At 43.4% G+C, this 18,827-nt stretch overlaps 1 protein-coding gene across 2 annotated transcripts in view; it reads left to right on the top strand.

Moving 5' to 3' along the window:
* Window positions 1-16,922, top strand: part of emsy (EMSY transcriptional repressor, BRCA2 interacting) — a 36,865-nt gene extending 19,943 nt beyond the window's left edge. The window contains exons 13-21 of one of the 2 annotated variants that reach the window (XM_082158614.1): window positions 1-58; window positions 137-313; window positions 6,569-6,740; window positions 7,179-7,343; window positions 7,853-8,002; window positions 9,704-9,840; window positions 12,280-12,633; window positions 13,004-13,405; window positions 14,623-16,922. The exon at window positions 1-58 is cut by the window's left edge and continues 79 nt beyond it. In XM_082158614.1, coding sequence (XP_082014740.1) covers window positions 1-58; window positions 137-313; window positions 6,569-6,740; window positions 7,179-7,343; window positions 7,853-8,002; window positions 9,704-9,840; window positions 12,280-12,633; window positions 13,004-13,405; window positions 14,623-14,808 — 1,801 coding nt within the window. In that variant the 3' untranslated portion in view covers window positions 14,809-16,922. Of the gene's footprint in view, window positions 314-6,568; window positions 6,741-7,178; window positions 7,344-7,852; window positions 8,003-9,703; window positions 9,841-12,279; window positions 12,634-13,003; window positions 13,406-14,622 lie in introns of both variants that reach the window. The other variant, XM_082158613.1, reaches the window with a different exon arrangement.
* Window positions 16,923-18,827: the final 1,905 nt, after the last annotated feature.

Genomic DNA, 18,827 nt, shown 5'->3' on the forward strand with positions numbered 1-18,827 from the left:
AACCACCATCCAGGGTCTGCCGGGCAAGAACGTGGTCACGACGCTGCTGAACGCTGGGGTGAGGTCACATGACCGTCACATGATGCGTGCGGGCGGCGGTGCGGCGCTGACGAGGGGGTGTGTGTATGTGTTTCAGGGAGAGAAGAGCCTGCAGGCGATGCCCGGGTCCAAGCCCGCCATCATCACCGCATCGAGACCCATCACCAAGATGATCGTGACGCAGCCCAAGAGCCTCAGCGCTGGCGTCCAGCCCTCCACCGCCACCAAGATCATCCCCACCAAGATCGTCTACGGGCAGCAGGGCAAAACACAGGTCAGGGTCTGCGCTCAGGCTGAGCCGGTATAGAGGCGGGGCTCATTTGCATATTCATAGAACCGCGAATACTAAATGAGGCAAGGGTGTCGAGTTACATTCAAGATATTTTAAGGCATCCAAGGAAAAAAATTCAATATGGCATTTTGGTGATCAAAGATGAGTTTTAAGGGAGATGTCGATCAGGAGACGCTCAGGTTAACTTATGTCAGGTGTGTAGGGGGAACTAGCATGAGGTAAAGTCACATGACTTCCTCCAGCGTCTCCTACACGTATTTTTTCTAATGAAAGAGTTAGGGATGTCCCGATACCACTTTTTCACTTCCGATACGATACCGATGCCGCAGCTTTGGCTATTTGCTGATACCGATATCAATCCGATATCTTTATTTTATTCTTGAACTAATACTACTAATAATAAAATATATTATGGAAGCACTTTCCTCAATTAGCCACATAAGAACATCTCACTCAAATGGAGAACAAATACTTCTCCAGTATATAGCTAGTCCACAACAACAGCTGATAATGAAAGACTGCCACCCTTTATTCAAAAGGCCTTGAGATATGTTTGGTAACCTGAATGAATTTAAAATTAATTTGCTATATTTCAGATCAATATATTTGTTTCCTTAAAATTTAAATTAACTTTAACTTCTCATCTGAATTATAAATAATTTATTTCTGTATAAAATAATACTACCATTAAAAACATTTTATTTAATTTTTTAATCAATGTAGAATGTGTAACTTAAAAATAAAAAGATTAGTGCTCTGTTTTAGGACAAGAAATGAAAACCAATGCAATATGATGAATGTTCAAAAGATGAGATCATTTTTGCTTTTTGATAATTTGATTTTTAAAAATTTACACAGTGTGTGATTTTGGTTGGGTGACAGTTGTAGGTTACAGTTTGACAAAAGCACAATGTTTTACACAAATATAAGTAGGCTGAACACTTTGCAGTTTTAATGATGTCCTGTATGAACAAATTGACGTTGATGTTATAATGACGAATGATGTTTTTATGTTTCCACTGTTCGATCGCGCCCGTGCCTCTCTCTCTCTGACACACACATTCCAGCATTGCAATCTTGACATCGCAGCCTGTTCATTATGCTGCGTTCACACCAAACACGAATAGAGCGTCAAATTCGCGTCTATCACGTTTAGTTCTACGCTTAAACATTTTGAATCCATTCGCGCGTCCAAAGCGAATAGGACCCGCGTAAGCGAGCGTTTGAAGCGAAATAGACGCGCGTTCAGGGACGGGGCGGAGTCAAGTGACTACACACGCGGTAATATGTTTTAAGGGGAAAGTACACACACAGTAGGCGGAAATATTAATAGGATTAAAAAAACGAAATAACCGACTTGGTAAAATTATGTCGGTTACAGGCTCTGAATTTCGGTTTCGATTACTTTTTGATTAATCATCCAGCCCTACCAGTGAAAACTGATGACCGAGGGGCCAAACCATTCAGTCTGTGTCAGAGCCAAACACTGAAGCACAACATCTAAACACAACGAGTGTCAGTGTTCTGCAGAGTCACACACGCGAGGGGATTCTCCAGCTGTGTTTCATGCGCATATGTTAACGTGAATTTTGGGTTTATATATAACTCATAAACCCAGAGTCTCCATCGCCCCCCAGTGGCTGGTTCTAGTATAACTCATAAACCCAGAGTCTCGATCGCCCCCAGTGGCTGGTCCCAGTACAGATCATAAACCCAGAGTCTCGATCGCCCCCCCAGTGGCTGGTCCCAGTATAACTCATAAACCCAGAGTCTCGATCGCCCCCCAGTGGCTGGTCCCAGTATAACTCATAAACCCAGAGTCTCGATTGCCCCCCAGTGGCTGGTCCCAGTATAAATCATAAACCCTGAGGGTGCTTTCACACCTGCCTCGTTTAGTTCGGTTGAACCGCACTAGAGTTCGTTTTCCCCATTGGTGCGGTTCGTTTGGGCAGGTGTGAATGCGGCAATCGCACTCGGGTGCGCACCAAAAGCGGACCAAACAAGCGTACCGAGACCTCCTCGAAGAGGTGGTCTCGGTACGCTTTGAAACGAACTCTGGAGCGGTTCGTTTGTGGTGAGAACGTGATCCGACCTCGAACAGAACCAACTGCCAAAGAACTGCGCATTTTTGGACTAAACCAGTTGCCGTAGTCAGAAAGAAATGTTTGTTGACAGTTTGCACTTTAAAGGCCCATACACACCGGGACGAATATCGGCGCGTGTTATTCGCCAGCGTTTTTCAACGCGTTTTTTGTGTTCACACCCAAGCGTTTTTCGCTGACGATGAGCCGAGTGAACATGCAAATTCATTCCCTGACATTAGATGGCGCTTAATGTAAAACAGAAATACAATACCACTCCATAACAGTCTATACTCTGCAATACCACTCCATAACAGTTCTCTTTTAACAAGATTTTTGTAGTCGCTGTCGCGTTTGTCATATAGTTCTTTATTCCGACACCAACGACACCAGCAGCTCTACATTCATCTTGCCTTGCATCTTCCTCGTCATTTCTTCCCGGCAGTGTCTGTCTATGGGCAGTGTAGACGCTACTTGGCGTCTATCTTCTTCGCTGTTACGTATGTGTGCTCGGCAAGACCGTTTTGTGTTTGAGCGCCCCCAAGTTGTGTTTTACTGTAACTTCAGAAGCTCCAGACACGTGAGCAAAAGCGCCAATCTCATTGGTCGGATAGTTTTTGACGCGGCGCATCAAACCCAAAAAACTAACCCGAGGCGTTTAAAAAAAAATTACGCTTTTACGCGTGGCGTTTTTCGCGTCGGTGTGCACACTCACATTGGCGCCCTTTGTTTAGTCACGAGGCGTTAAACGTCGGCGAATATCGCGCGCGAAATTCGTCCCGGTGTGTACGGGCCTTAAGCATGGCAGCTCACGGACAATCTTGGAGTTGTGAGAAGGTGCGGAGCCTGATAGAAATTTGGTCTGATGACCATATGTCCCAATTGTCAAAAACAATTTTAAAGAGAGAAAGGGCACAACGTTACCTGATGGATCGTTGGAAATTTTTTGGGATGATGAGCATGTCACTGTTTAGCAACATTAATGTATGCCTCCTCCTGATGTGATTTGCGATGCGCCTTCGCCGTGTGCAGTGCATTAACACATTATTTTCGAATACATTCTCAAATATATTGTTTGTCTGAAGTGGTGTAGACAAACTATATAATAAAATATGACCGGGGATACAATCATATGGAAGTAGAATAATGTCAAATGTTTTTGAAATAAAAAAAAAATAGGCATTGCATCAACCATGCTTGCATTTTAATGCATTGTATTTTTAGTGCTTACATTTTTATGGGCTGAAATTCAACATGGTTGAATATTTAAGCTGTGAATATTTCAATTAAAAACATTTCAAACACCTTTTCATTATTAAAAATTCAATAATCCATATTCACCTTTCATATTTCACTTCCAAAATATTCAAACTGTTTAAAAATACAACCAATAATATTCAACAGGCAATTTTCGGTCCATTTTATTTCGCTTTGCAAATTCGCTTCCACAAATTCAGTGGTTCAAATTCGACAGTAAATTCAACATTGACGTCCAGGAACTGCAGGAAAAGCAGTAGATTGCCGAGCATACTCTCCATCTGCTGTTAGTCGACCTCACCATCAGATGGTGCAAAAGCGCGTGTTGAAGACCAGCAACAGTTAGAACAAGTCATTCATTCATAAAACTCATTTACAGCAATGTAAGTGTATTTGTGATTATTATGACGGCTGTTTTATGTTAAATTCAGTGTCTTCACGGTTACTTTTCCTGTGTAACCTACATGCATCTTTCTCTACCGTGAATGAGATTATAATGTTATTCCCCGATGCGGATATACAGATCCAATGTTACATTTTTGAGGTTGACATATATTTCTCTTGGTTGTTTAGTTGCCTTAACTTTATATTGTGGATGTGCTGCATGCAGGCTATTAGGGTTTCCCTCAATACTTCAGGATTCCCCTGCTGGATATATACAACGCTTAACGTAGCTTAATGGACTGATGTAAAAGACCAAACGCGCAGGCAAGCAGATGGACTCAGAATAACACGCAAAGCTTAATGCTGAGCGTTTCCCAGTGATAGATTGGCATACAGATGGCTTGATGATGGACATTCGCACATTTAGGGACCGTCTCTAAAGTGTATACGACTTTGGTATACACGTTTCTAACTCCGATAGCATTTGAATAGAACGACTTTACAGTCATAAAACCAACTGTAAAGTGTTCATTTAGTGTCAGGCATAATGCGCACCCTTTGGATTTTTGATATTTATTCAAATAAATTTAAGTTTGCTATTGAAGTTAGAAACGTGTATGCCAATGTTGTATGCAACTTTAGAGACGGTCCCTAAATGTGCGAATATCCAATGTCAAGCCAATTTTTACATTGAGTCATTTAGCAGAAGCTTTTATCCAAAGCGATTTACAGTTAAACTAACAATAGGAGGACAATATGCAAGTGCTGTGACAGTTTAAGCTAATGCAATACACGTATGCATACTATATGTGTTGGTTTTATGCCAGTATATCACGAAACGCTCAGCATGAAACTTTGCGCGTTAAGTTCATATTCTGAGTCCATCTTCTTGCCTGTAGCCTATATAATAGCCTATAGCCTACTTCCCTAATAAGGTGCAAGATTGGTCTTTCATATCACTGTATCAACGGAAGGGAAATCCTTGAGTATGAGGTATTGAGGGAAACCGATTATAATCCTGTTCATGGTCGAGAAAGCTGATGACATGTTGAATACACAGGGAAAGTAACAATGAAGTTATTGAATGAAACATAAACACAGCTTTTGTGTGTTTATCATCTTTTCCGCATATAGGCTACTGACACAGATAATCATTTTCATTTTATGAATGAATGTCTTCGTCAACAACAAGCGCTTTTGCACCATCTGATGGTGAGGTAGACTAACAGCAGATGGAGAGTATGCTCGGCAATCTACTGCTTTTCCTGCAGTTCCTGGACGTCAATGTTGAATTTACTGTCGAATTTGAACCACTGAATTTGTGGAAGCGAATTTGCAAAGCGAAATAAAATGGACAGAAAATTGCCTGTTGAATATTATTGGTTGTATTTTTAAACAGTTTGAATATTTTGGAAGTGAAATATGAAAGGTGAATATGGATTATTGAATTTTTAATAATGAAAAGGTGTTTGAAATGTTTTTAATTGAAATATTCACAGCTTAAATATTCAACCATGTTGAATTTCAGCCCATAAAAATGTAAGCACTAAAAATACAATGCATTAAAATGCAAGCATGGTTAATGCAATGCCTATTTTTTTTCGAGTAGTGCAATTCAACAGGCTTTTTATTTCAAAAACATTTGACATTATTCTACTTCCATACAATCAGCCCACGCAGTCGTCTCTCCATAGTAATCAGCGGCGTGTTGTCTGCCGGATTACTTCTGGGAGTTCTGTTGGAATTTTCCCGCACGTTAATTCTGACCAAACGAAGTGCAGTTATGGGAATGCGTTCAAGACACATCTGGCCAACGAGTGATGTGGATGCTGTCACGTGACTGCATTTTGGTTCGTTTTATCAACTCATAAACTGATTCGGACCAGAGCGATCAGTGTGGTGTGAAAAGGAACCAAAACGCCTGAAAAATGCTACAATGTATCATTTTTCGCCCTTGGTCCGGACCAAATGAACCGAACTACAGATGTGAAAGCACCCTGAGTCTCGATCGCCCCCAGTGGCTGGTCCCAGTACAGATCATAAACCATGAAGTCTAATGGGACGTGATGGAAACTAAACAATCAAATTACACTTAAAAAAAAAATATTTCAAAGATGTTTTCTGTTATTTTAGGTAGTTTTTAATCACACTGATGTACGTTTAAGTGAAGTAAGTTTGATCTTAGTTTATTTGATGCTATAAAAACGTGAATGTGACATCATGATTGACAGCTCCTCTAAACGGAGTCGCTGAGGAACCAACACACTTTTTGGAGCTTCAGCTTTAATTTCTACATGTCCATAACTCTGCAAGAGTGTGTGCGAGACCTTGATAACGTGACTCCACACACACTCACTACTGCGCAGAATCAGGTCCCGAATCGGCACACGATGTCAGCGCCGTATTAGGACTCTGGCGGCTTCACTTTTCACCAATGGAAGAGGATCTATTGATGGATCTATAAGCTTCACATCTTAAACGCGGTGTGTGTGTGTGTGTGTGTGTGTGTGCACAGGTCCTGATCAAGCCCAAGCCCATGGCGTTCCAGGCGGTGGTGAGCGAACAGGCCCGTCAGCTGGTCAGCGAGACGCTTCAGCAAGTCTCTCGCAGCGCTGAACCCGCCGGATCCACTCAGGAGACGCTGAAAGACGAGCCGACCCCGTTCACTGAGTCCGACACACCTCACGGTAGGAGTGCACGATCACGACGAGAAGCACATGACCATTATTCCCTTGAAATTGTAATTGCGATTATTAACTATAATTATCACAGTTTACACTGAATGATGTTTTGAACAGCTTTACACCAGTGGGTCTCAACTCGTTTGGCCCATATTAACATAACGAATTAACGTCATAACATTTATTTTAATTACATTTTTTATCATGTTTGTAATTGTTGCTCTCCCCTCATTTATCATTTATTTTATTACCATTGCTAATGTTGTTTTTTATTTTAATATTGTTATTGTTGCTGCTGCTTGATGTATGGTGACCTTGAGTGATTTGAAAGGAGCCTTGAATAAAATGCATTATTATTATTATAGTACAGAAGGAATGATCTGCAGAGAGTAAGAGTTGTGTGTGTGTGTGTGTGTGTGTGTGTGTGTGTGTGTGTGTGTGCAGACGCTCCGCCGGTGGTGCACGTGATCGCCTCCAGGGGGCAGGACTGGGCCGAGCAGGAGGTGTCCGTGGAAGCCAGTCCCACCATCATTTACCAGGACGTTACAGGAGAGTCCCAGTCGGCGACGTCCACCATTAAAGCCCTTCTGGAGCTGCAGCAGACCAGCGGTGTGTGTGTGTGTGTGTGTGTGTGTGTGTGAGATCCTGCATCGGTGTCTGCCTCCTTCCTGCTGCGTTAAACCAAAACTTATTCGGACTCCTTCAACATCTCTCACATTATCACAGTTTATTCGCTATAGTTTAGAAAATGGTAATAATATATGATAAATCAGTGGATATTTGACTGGTTTTGTCCGTCCTTCTGTTAGACTGTCTCACACATGAATTATGTTGAATATCTGTCAGCTGTTAAATTTAACTACACAATTAGATAATACCAGTTTAGCTCAACCAATCACCAAGCAATGCTTCATTTTGTTCAGTCTGTGTGTAAAAAGAGCAATTAGTTATTGGGTATAATATGTCACAGTTTACTTTATTTGGCTCTCCTCACTTACATAAATGAACTATAGTGTCCTGATCACACTAGTGAAACAATATCAAAAATGATATCTGGTGTCTGAATAATGTTTGGTTTGACTGTATGTATATGTGTGTGTGTGTGTGTGATGTTACAGTGAAGGAGAAGAGCGACTCTAAACCTCGACAGCACACGATCGACCTGAGTCAGATGGCGGTGCCGATCCCAGTGTCCTCGGACCGGAGACAGTCGCCGGAGCCGTCGGGTCAGAACACCGGAGACTCGGACACCATCCCTGAATACATCGGTACATCAACACCACTCACTCCGCTCACAGAGTCATTTAATGCCCTCAACTCGGGGTCCTTCATTCAGTTTGATCGTATTTAGGGTCATAAACAGTCTTAATACATTTAAAGTCCCCCTGGAGTCAGTCATTTTATCCCTTAAAACTCACCAAAGTGACGCATTTAAACGTTTTTTCCTTACCAAAATAATGTCTTCATGCCTTAAAATATCTTGAATGTAACCCGACACCCTTGCCTCATTTAGTATTTGCGGCTCTATGAATATGCAAATGAGCCCCGCCTCCACTCACTCACTCAGCTCAGAGATCCACTGGTTGACGATCACACGTTGATCTGATTGGTTACAAGGTAGTTTGTGACGTCAGAAACACCAGCGATTTCAAAGCGTGTGTTTGAGACTGTCTTTGGTTCACTGCAGTTTTAAGGAGGAAATACTCAGCAATGCTGTCGACTTATGAACTTACACATGGTTTGTCTTAAAGCATATTAATAACACCACATAAACACATAAACTACATTAAAAGGGGACTTTAAATGGTTCGCTAAAACTCCTAAAGTGCCTCTATTATGCCTATCCAGATACCGCTGTCATGCAGTGTGTAATACAGCGGTCTGTGAATGTAGAAGGTCTGAAAAGTTTCAAAGTGCAGATAAAAAAAAGTTAGCAATTCTAAACTGATGAAATGAGTCGTCAGTAATTCCAGTTTACTAATTTGCATAATGCCCGCCTCTGGTCCTGATTGGCTGAGCAGCGTCTCTTAGCTCCGCCCTCAAACACTGTAGTGTATCTGAGACTGGGAGAGTTTGGTTCGTGTTGTTCATGAGGAGAAGACGTTGTTTTCTGAGATTGATACGGTGAAACCCACGCCATCGTTACTGTTCGTATCACTGTGATCAAGAGCTGAGATTCAGATATGATGATGAGCGTTTGCTTTCTGACCAATCAGAGCAGAGCATCTCTCAGAGAGGCGGGGCTTAGATAGACTGAATCTTTCATGGAAGCGTTTCAGACACTGAGAGGAAAGAGCTGACGCTGCAGTGGAGATTATGAGGACATTAGTGTTTTTGACCTTAGATGAATGTGAACCTGTTGTAGGAGACTATGACATAACATTAGGAACCTTTAAAACAGCAGAATCGGGCACTTTAATAATAATTTTAGGAGGTATTAGATCAGTTCACAATTAATATGGCACATTTATGCCAAGCGATTGCTTTGATCTGCCTTATGATGTTTATATTATTATATATCATAGATTAGGTTGTAAGATGCATGATTTATCTTCCTCATCTCACATTTCAAAATAAGAGTCCCGCAGTATTTCAGGCTTGGTTACAATTAAAAGGTTCATTATGCATAAAATCTTTATTTTATTTTGTATTATTGGTATTTTTTATTACTCAGTAAACTGTATCTGGCATTTATTTCAACATAAATACAGGATTTAACACATTTACTAGTATAATACACAATAATCTGTTCATTTCCTTTCCTATCAGCATCACATCAGCAAAATCCAGTATCGTTCGGCATTAACTCATTCGTATGATGTATAAGTATTGTAGTTTTGCAGTTGTGTGCCGTTCAATGAAGCGAAACAATCTGAAACGCATGATTTATTTGATCATGTTCTATATGGATATACAGTATATTTGTGCAAGAAGTCTTAATTTGATTTTAAAGACTTGTTTCTCTGCAGTTTCAGGTAAAGTGTGTAAAGCTGTGGCGGGAGGAGACGTCACTGCGTCCAGCAGCCAGAGCCAGAACCAGAACCAGAACCAGTCGACTTCAGCCAAGAGCATCAGCACTGTAGCGTCTGGAGCCGTCGCACAACAGGTCACAACCGCAGACACACAACCCCTGATCCTGTGTCACTGCAGCACATTCACACTGCGACTGCATCCCACGTCTTTATGCATCGAACCCGCGACCTGGACGTTGCAAGCGGCTGCTAAAGCTGGAAGAGTAGTGTTATTATATTCTTCATGCTATATATGTATGTGAAAATGGTCCTGTAAACAACAGTCACACTTGAGCTCCTCGCGGTCAGAAATGACGTATTGTAAATGAATGAGACGAGTTTCCTCTAGTGGAAGCGTGTGGAACTGCAGCCGAACAACATCTCACTGAAAGATCATTTACTGAGATATCAACCTCAAATTGTTTAGATTTATGGCTTTGATTTTCTTACAGGTTTAGAGTAAAACATGTCTTTGAAAATATAAATTTCATATAAAAAAAATGAAAATAGTATTTTTGCACGTTTTTCATAACAATAAATGTAAAATTCTGTAACTTTTTTTAAGTTCACTTTTTAAAACTTTTTTCACTTCAACAATAATCTGCCAAGTGTCGTCTCCGAAGATGAGATCAAACTTCAGTCTCTAAAGAATTCAACATTTTCCACAGTTTAAGGTGGAAATTTAATTGTCAGGTCTAAATTTCATTGAAATAAGATATTTAATTTTGGTCATTTTTGACTGACACGCGAAGGGCATCTGCTGAATGCATCAATGTAAATGTAAATAATGTAGTCTGGCTTTTATGCAGCGTTGCGTCTCACGCTGAGTTTTGAACAGGCATTGAGCACACCAGCTCACACCAGCTGACACCAGCTGACACCAGCTCACACCAGCTGACACCAGCTCACGCCAGCTCACACCAGCTCACACCAGCTGACACCAGCTCACACCAGCTGACACCAGCTCACACCAGCTGACACCAGCTCACACCAGCTGACACCAGCTCACGCCAGCTCACACCAGCTCACACCAGCTCACACCAGCTCACACCAGCTGACACCAGCTCACACCAGCTGACGCCAGCTCACACCAGCTCACACCAGCTGACACCAGCTGACACCAGCTCACACCAGCTGACACCAGCTCACGCCAGCTCACACCAGCTCACACCAGCTCACACCAGCTCACGCCAGCTCACGCCAGCTCACACCAGCTGACACCAGCTCACACCAGCTGACGCCAGCTCACACCAGCTCACACCAGCTGACACCAGCTCACGCCAGCTCACACCAGCTGACACCAGCTCACGCCAGCTCACACCAGCTCACACCAGCTGACACCAGCTCACACCAGCTCACACCAGCTGACACCAGCTCACACCAGCTGACGCCAGCTCACACCAGCTCACACCAGCTGACACCAGCTGACACCAGCTCACACCAGCTCACGCCAGCTCACACCAGCTCACACCAGCTCACACCAGCTCACACCAGCTCACGCCAGCTCACGCCAGCTCACACCAGCTGACACCAGCTCACACCAGCTGACGCCAGCTCACACCAGCTCACACCAGCTCACGCCAGCTGACACCAGCTCACACCAGCTGACACCAGCTGACGCCAGCTGACACCAGCTCACACCAGCTCACGCCAGCTCACACCAGCTGACACCAGCTCACACCAGCTCACGCCAGCTCACGCCAGCTCACACCAGCTCACACCAGCTCACACCAGCTCACACCAGCTCACACCAGCTCACGCCAGCTCACGCCAGCTCACACCAGCTGACACCAGCTCACACCAGCTCACACCAGCTGACACCAGCTCACACCAGCTGACGCCAGCTGACACCAGCTCACGCCAGCTCACACCAGCTGACGCCAGCTCACACCAGCTCACACCAGCTGACACCAGCTCACACCAGCTGACACCAGCTCACACCAGCTGACACCAGCTGACGCCAGCTCACGCCAGCTCACACCAGCTGACACCAGCTCACGCCAGCTCACACCAGCTGACACCAGCTCACACCAGCTCACACCAGCTCACACCAGCTCACGCCAGCTCACACCAGCTCACACCAGCTCACGCCAGCTCACGCCAGCTGACACCAGCTCACACCAGCGGCCGCTGTTTAACACCGCCGCTAGTTTTACTGGGATTAATTTCACTATCAAAAGAGGTCACAAGTGTCTCGCAGAAGAGACAGTGTGTGCTGTCGAGACGTCAGATAATGTCTATCCGCTTAAACACAGTGCAGAAACGAACACGCGTGTATCAGTGTATTGGATCTGTGCATTAGCTCTTAAAATGCTAGCAGAAAGAGAACTGAGTGTTGTGTCGCTGTATGGGCCGTTCTGCTTATCAGGGGTTTGAATGTTATTTTGTGTAATAAACATTTAAAGATTAATCGTGATTATGATTCTTGCCATAATCGAGGAATTGATGACACTGGTTGATATTCAGCTGTTCCAAGCAACGCAGATCCTGGTGTTGATGCGTGTGTGTCTGTGTGTGTGTGTGTGTGTGTGCAGGTGGAGGGGAAGCCGCTGCAGGAGCAGATGCTGGTGGACGAGGGCGAGTTCGAGGGAGACACGTTGGACCCTCAGACGGGTCTGTTCTACCGCTCGTCCCAGCAGCCCCTCAGCAAGCCTGTGATTGGCCCGTCGGAGGCGAAGAGGGCGGAGCCTGTGTCAGCGAGAGCTGTGGTCCAGAGAGCGCCCTCTGCTGGCCCTCCACCGGTGTCCGTCGCTCCACACACACCTCAGCTGCCCCGACTGCAGCAGGCGCCCACCTCACACAACCGGCCCAACACACACACACAGCTGTCTCAGCCCCCCCCCCTGCAGGCGCATCACCCCGTGGGCTCCGGGAAGAGCAGCGCGCAGGTGTGTGTGACAGACCCTCACACATCACACATTTACTTCACGGAAAAAACTGAGGTCATAGTTTTAGCTTTATTTTTTCCCTAAATTGTGTATCATGTATCTTTTTTCACATTCATGTTTTTTTTCCCCACTTAATTTTTTTCTGGTTAATTTTGTTGTTTTTTAAGCAACAACTCACTTAATTTTGGTTTATTTCCCTAGAACACAAGACATAATATCTTATGGCATTTTACTAATTTAGTGAACGCAACTTGATTTAAGAATCTGTAGATATTTAGACAAGACAAAAATACTAAGTAAGAAAATAATTTTTGCAGTGTAGAAGCTGTTTTATATGTGTTGGTTCTCCGTGTGTGTGTGTGTGTCTCAGGTGCAGCAGCCAATCATCACGCAGGGCGCCAGCGTCACCAGGATCACGTTCGGCAGCCCTCAGCCGGTTCCTCATCCGGTTCCTCATCCGGTTCCTCACCCGGTTCCTCATCTTCAGGGTCCGCCAGTGTCCAGCAGCGCCGAGGCGTCAGTGAAGCTCCAGTCGGAGTCCAGCTCCAGTGTGCCGGTGCCGGAGAAACCCTCGGTCTCAGACATCCTGAAGATCTCCATGCTGGAGGCGGAGCTGGAGCCCATGATGGTTGACTCCTCCAGCGACTGCGGCCCGATGACCAAAGCTGTGGCCTCCTCATCCTCTTCCTCCTCTTCATCACTCATCAGCAGCTCCAAGCCGACGCTCGAGGCCTTCAGCCGAGCAAAGAGCAAAGAGCTGGACATCATACAGGTGCGGCTGCTCCTCACACACACACACACACACACACACACACACACACACACACACACACACAGAACTGAGTTAAAAGGTTAGTTCACCCAAAAATTTAAATTAGCCCATGGTTTACTCTCCCTGAACTGATCCTAGGTGTATATGACACTCTTCTGTCAGACGAACACAATCAGAGTTATATTATAAATGTCCTGGCTCTTCCAAGCTTTATAATGGCAGTGAATGGCAATTTCTGTTTTGAAGTCTATCATCATAAAAGTGCATCTGTCCATCATAAAAGTGCATCTGTCCATCATAAAAGTGCATCTGTCCATCATAAAAATCTTTTATGATGGACAGATGCACTTTTATGGACTTCAAAACATTCACTGCCATTATAAAGCTTGGAAGAGCCAGGACATTTTTTTAAAGGAACACTCCACCATAGATCGACCCATATTATACCTGTATTCACATTCACATATTATACCACATATTTACTTGATATCTCTGCGCCTCATAGCAGTGCTCCGCCTGTGCTCCGCCTGTGCTCCGCCTGTGCTTCCCAAGTCAATATCTGCCGAGGAAATCACCTAGTGTTAATCTGCATCGCTATCGTTGTGAATACGCAGGCCACAAGAAGTAATTAGGTGGGATTTAAAAAAAAATGTGATCACTTTTACTCAGGACATGCTAGCTGGCAACAAAGGATTCCATTCATTATGCTAAGCTACGCTAGCGCCGACCCTGTCAAACTGAAACAGTGCATGCACTGAGACACAAATGCATTTGCCCACCTATCTAACTGTAGGAAAGACGGTGAATAAGCCATATTTTAAAAAACGGTGGAGTGTTCCTTTAATATAACTCTGATTGTATTGTATGTAATTGTTTTTCGGCTGCTGTGATTGGCTGACGTCTGTGTTTGTGGTCAGGTGATCCCTCAGCACTGCTGTGATTGACTGACGCTTGTGTTTGTGGTCAGGTGATCCCTCAGTACTGCTGTGATTGACTGACGCTTGTGTTTGTGGTCAGGTGATCCCTCAGCACTGCTGTGATTGACTGACGCTTGTGTTTGTGGTCAGGTGATCCCTCAGTACTGCTGTGATTGGCTGACGCTTGTCTTTGTGGTCAGGTGATCCCTCTGCACTGCTGTGATTGGCTGATGCTTGTGTTTGTGGTCAGGTGATCCATCAGCACTGTTGTGATTGGCTGACGCTTGTGTTTGTGGTCAGGTGATCCCCCAGTACTCCATCATGCCAGACTCCAGCCAGTCTAATGTTGTGGTGGAGCCGAGTGGGTTCCTGGAGATCAGCGATTACACCAGCCAGCGCCTGGACCAGGAGGCCATGCAACAGGAAGTGGACAGCAGCAACGACGAGGGGGCAGCGGCCAGCCCCACGGCCGACCAATCACAGTGAAGCACGCCGAACTCCAGCTGTATAGAGAAACATTCAGTGAGTTTGTGCTTCGTCCTGCAGCGGAGAACAATGTTTGTGTTAAATTCTACTTCATTTATAGTTTTAAGTAGAGCTGAAGGACTCTTAAGACTCTGTTCTGCTCTCTGATTGGTGTAAATAGCGTCACTCATGTAAATCAGTGTCTGGATCTTGTGCGCTCTCTCTCTCTCTCTCTCTCTCTCTCTCTCTCTGGACTCTCACACACACACACACTCTCACACACACACTCTTTTTCTCTCTCTTTCTCTGGACTCTCTCTCTCTCTCTCTCTCTTTCTCTGGACTCTCTCTCACACACACACACACTCTCTCTCTCTCTCTCTCTCTCTCTCTCTCTCTCGATGTAATGTTAGCATTTTAACTACATAAAGTTTACTACAAAAGCCTGCCGTGCCTTGTGTTATTGTGTGTGTGTTTGCACAGGTGAGCTCTCAGGTTACGCGAGGCGTGTTGACAGGTGCGCTCACAAAACACACGCCCATCTGGTGTGTGTGTGTGTGTGTGTGTGTGTGTGTGTGGAAAGTACCAGTGTCATTAAATGGGGAGAGTTTCATTGTGATGGAAACAAATACACATGTGGGTGTGTGTGTGTGTGTGTATGATCGTGGGACGAGGGGGTTTTGTGCGTCGCCGGTGTTTCTGGGTGGATTCCAGCATGTGTCGCTTCATTCACGCATCGGGACTTTCCTGTGGGATGGAGGAGTCTTCCGCTGGGATTCACTGTCCTCGTTCTCCTCTCATCCACGCCGAGTCCTTTCGTTTCTCAGAAAAGCGTCATTTACGTAACAGCTCATTACACTAATTTGTTTTGCCTGAAGTAATTGGCGTGTTGCGTAATGTGTTTGTTTGTTCCGGGTGGAGCGAGGGCTTGATTCGTCATGTGACCTGGATCACTGCAACGGATCTCAAAACTCACGGTTCGGATCATCTACGGTTTTTGAGCCACGGATCGGATAATTTTTCGGATCAGCAAAAAAATACATATATATATATATATATATATATATATATATATATATATATATATATATATATATATATTTTAGGGGTGTGACGAGATCTCGTGTTACGAGATCTCGCGAGATTAAAACGTGACGAGATTTCTCGTCGAGGTGAAACTTTGTCTCGTGAGTTGTTGTGATGTCAGTGATGGAGCGTGAGGGTGAAATTAGTATTGAAGATGCCCCTGCCACTTTTAAATCATTTGTGTGCCGGGCCAATCACACACACACTCCGCGTACACACACACTCACTGTCACACACGCTCACTCGCGCACGCACACTCTCGCTCGCACTCAACCCGTCGTGGAGGACCGTTAAAATTAAACATGCTAGTCTTTCTGTCTCCTGAAGCATCGCAGACGCGTAGGTTATCGCCCACTATGACACACTATACGAAATGAAACGATCGAATCTTGCGTCCCGAAGCCTGTTGTCCGAATCTCCACGAAACGGATTGTGCCAAAATCGCGCTAAAATAGTGTAATCTGAACCAGGCAGGTACTAAACATTTGACCTATCACGCAAATAACCTATTAAAGCACTAAGACATGGGAACAGTATAGCTAACATTCACATATCACAAGTCATATCGACATCGCAATATTAAACAATGTAATCGCACATCGCAGCTTTTCCTCATATCGTGCAGCCCTATAGTTACTGCCCAAAGGTCTCAACTGCTGCCAGAAATCGTCGACATGCTTATATTCTTGAAAAGAACATGACCATATCTTAGGCTGTTCTGTGTATAGTTAATTTATCTCTTTTTCATGCTTGAAGAAAAAAATTGTTTCTGTTTGAACTTGATGTTTTGAGAGAGCAGTACTTTGATTATGGATACACACTTACTGTTTGCATTTAAAGTGTTATTTTAGTTATTTATATTTATTTTATTTATACTGTTTTATTTTTTTATGTTCGATTTGTGGAAAGGAGTTAGATTTCTCATGTGAAATCGTACAGGGGAGAAGCCAGACGGTAGAGTTTATAGCAAAACATTTTGCAGTGTTTGCATGTCCTTTACTGCATAGAATTAATTAAAATAGAAGTAAAATAACATTCATTACAAGTTGATTTCAAAATGCACCTAAATTGTTTTGCATTTTGTGATTTTCAGTTGAATAAAAGACTATTTTCCATTCATATATTTCATCATTGAGGATTTCTTAAACATTGTGTAAAAATCTCGTCTTGTCTCGTTCTCGTGAACCCAATCTCGTGTCTCGTCTCGTCACACCCCTAATATATATATATATATCGTTTTTGATGTTGTATCGAAGAACTTCAAGTGAGCTTTAAGTAATAAATGAAAAGCAAAGTTACATCCCTCCCCTCCCCTCCATATATATATATATACAGTGGGGAGAACAAGTATTTGATACACTGCCGATTTTGCAGGTTTTCCCACTTACAAAGCATGTAGAGGTCTGTAATGTTTATCATAGGTATTCTTCAACTGTGAGAGACGGAATCTAAAACAAAAATCCAGAAAATCACATTGTATGATTTTTAAATAATTAATTTGCGTTTTATTGCATGACATAAGTATTTGATACATCAGAAAAGCAGAACTTAATATTTGGTACAGAAACCTTTGTTTGCAATTACAGAGATCATACGTCTCCGGTAGTTCTTGACCAGGTTTGCACACACTGCAGTCTGGATTCAGACCGCATCATAGCACTGAAACTGCTCTCGTTAAAATCACAAATGATTTACTTTTAGCTTCTGACCAAGGCTGTATCTCAATACTAGTTTTACTTGATCTTAGTGCTGCGTTCGATACTATAGATCATACATTACTCTTAGATCGACTACAAAATTATACTGGTGTTCAAGGACAAGCACTAAGCTGGTTCAAATCATACCTATCTGACCGCTACCATTTTGTCTATTTAAATGGAGAAAAATCGATCATAACTCCAGTAAACTATGGAGTGCCGCAGGGATCTGTATTAGGCCCTCTGTTATTTTCAATATATATGATGCCACTTGGAAATATTATAAGGAAACATGGAATTAGTTTCCATTGTTATGCTGATGACACTCAAATATATATTTCATCACGGCCGGATGAAAACGCTAAATTTTCCAAATTGACAGAGTGTGTTAAAGATATAAAAGATTGGATGACGCGTAATTTTCTTTTATTAAATCCAGACAAGACAGAGGTAATACTTATCGGTTCAAAAAACCGCCCACAAAACCTCGCACAATACAACTTTAACATCATAGGATGTCCTGTTACTTTATCCTCTACAGTAAAAGACCTGGGTGTTATACTCGATTGCAACCTGTCTTTTGAAAATCATATTTCATATGTTACAAAAACAGCCTTTTTCCACCTTAGAAACATTGCTAAGCTACGTAATATGCTATCAGTTTCTGATGCAGAAAAGTTAGTTCATGCATTCATGACCTCGAGACTGGATTACTGTAATGCTTTATTAGCTGGTTGTCCTGCATCCTCAATAAACAAGCTACAGTTAGTCCAAAATGCCGCCGCTAGAGTTCTTACGAGATCAAGAAAATATGATCATATAACACCGATTTTATCATCACTGCATTGGTTACCTATAAAGCTCCGTATTAATTACAAGGTGTTGCTACTGACTTATAAAGCCCTAAACGGCTTAGCTCCAGTCTATTTAACGGATCTTCTATCACCCTATAATCCATCGCGCTCTTTAAGATCACTAAATTCAAGGCTTTTGGTCATACCTAGGATATCCAGAACCACCAAAGGAGGGAGAGCGTTTTCACATTTGGCTCCAAAACTCTGGAATAGTCTTCCTGATACTGTTCGTTGCTCAGACTCGCTCTCCCAGTTTAAAACTAGATTAAAGTCGCATCTCTTCAGCCAGGCATTCATATAATCCTACAGTTCAAACTACAATTCCGGCCTCTAGTTCATAAATGCCAGAGGAGAACTGGCCCCCGACTGAGCCTGGGTTCTCCCAAGGTTTTTTTTTTTTCATT

The sequence above is a fragment of the Leuciscus leuciscus genome, assembly GCF_965113295.1.
Source record: "Leuciscus leuciscus genome assembly, chromosome: 24".
Lineage (NCBI taxonomy): Eukaryota > Metazoa > Chordata > Actinopteri > Cypriniformes > Leuciscidae > Leuciscus > Leuciscus leuciscus.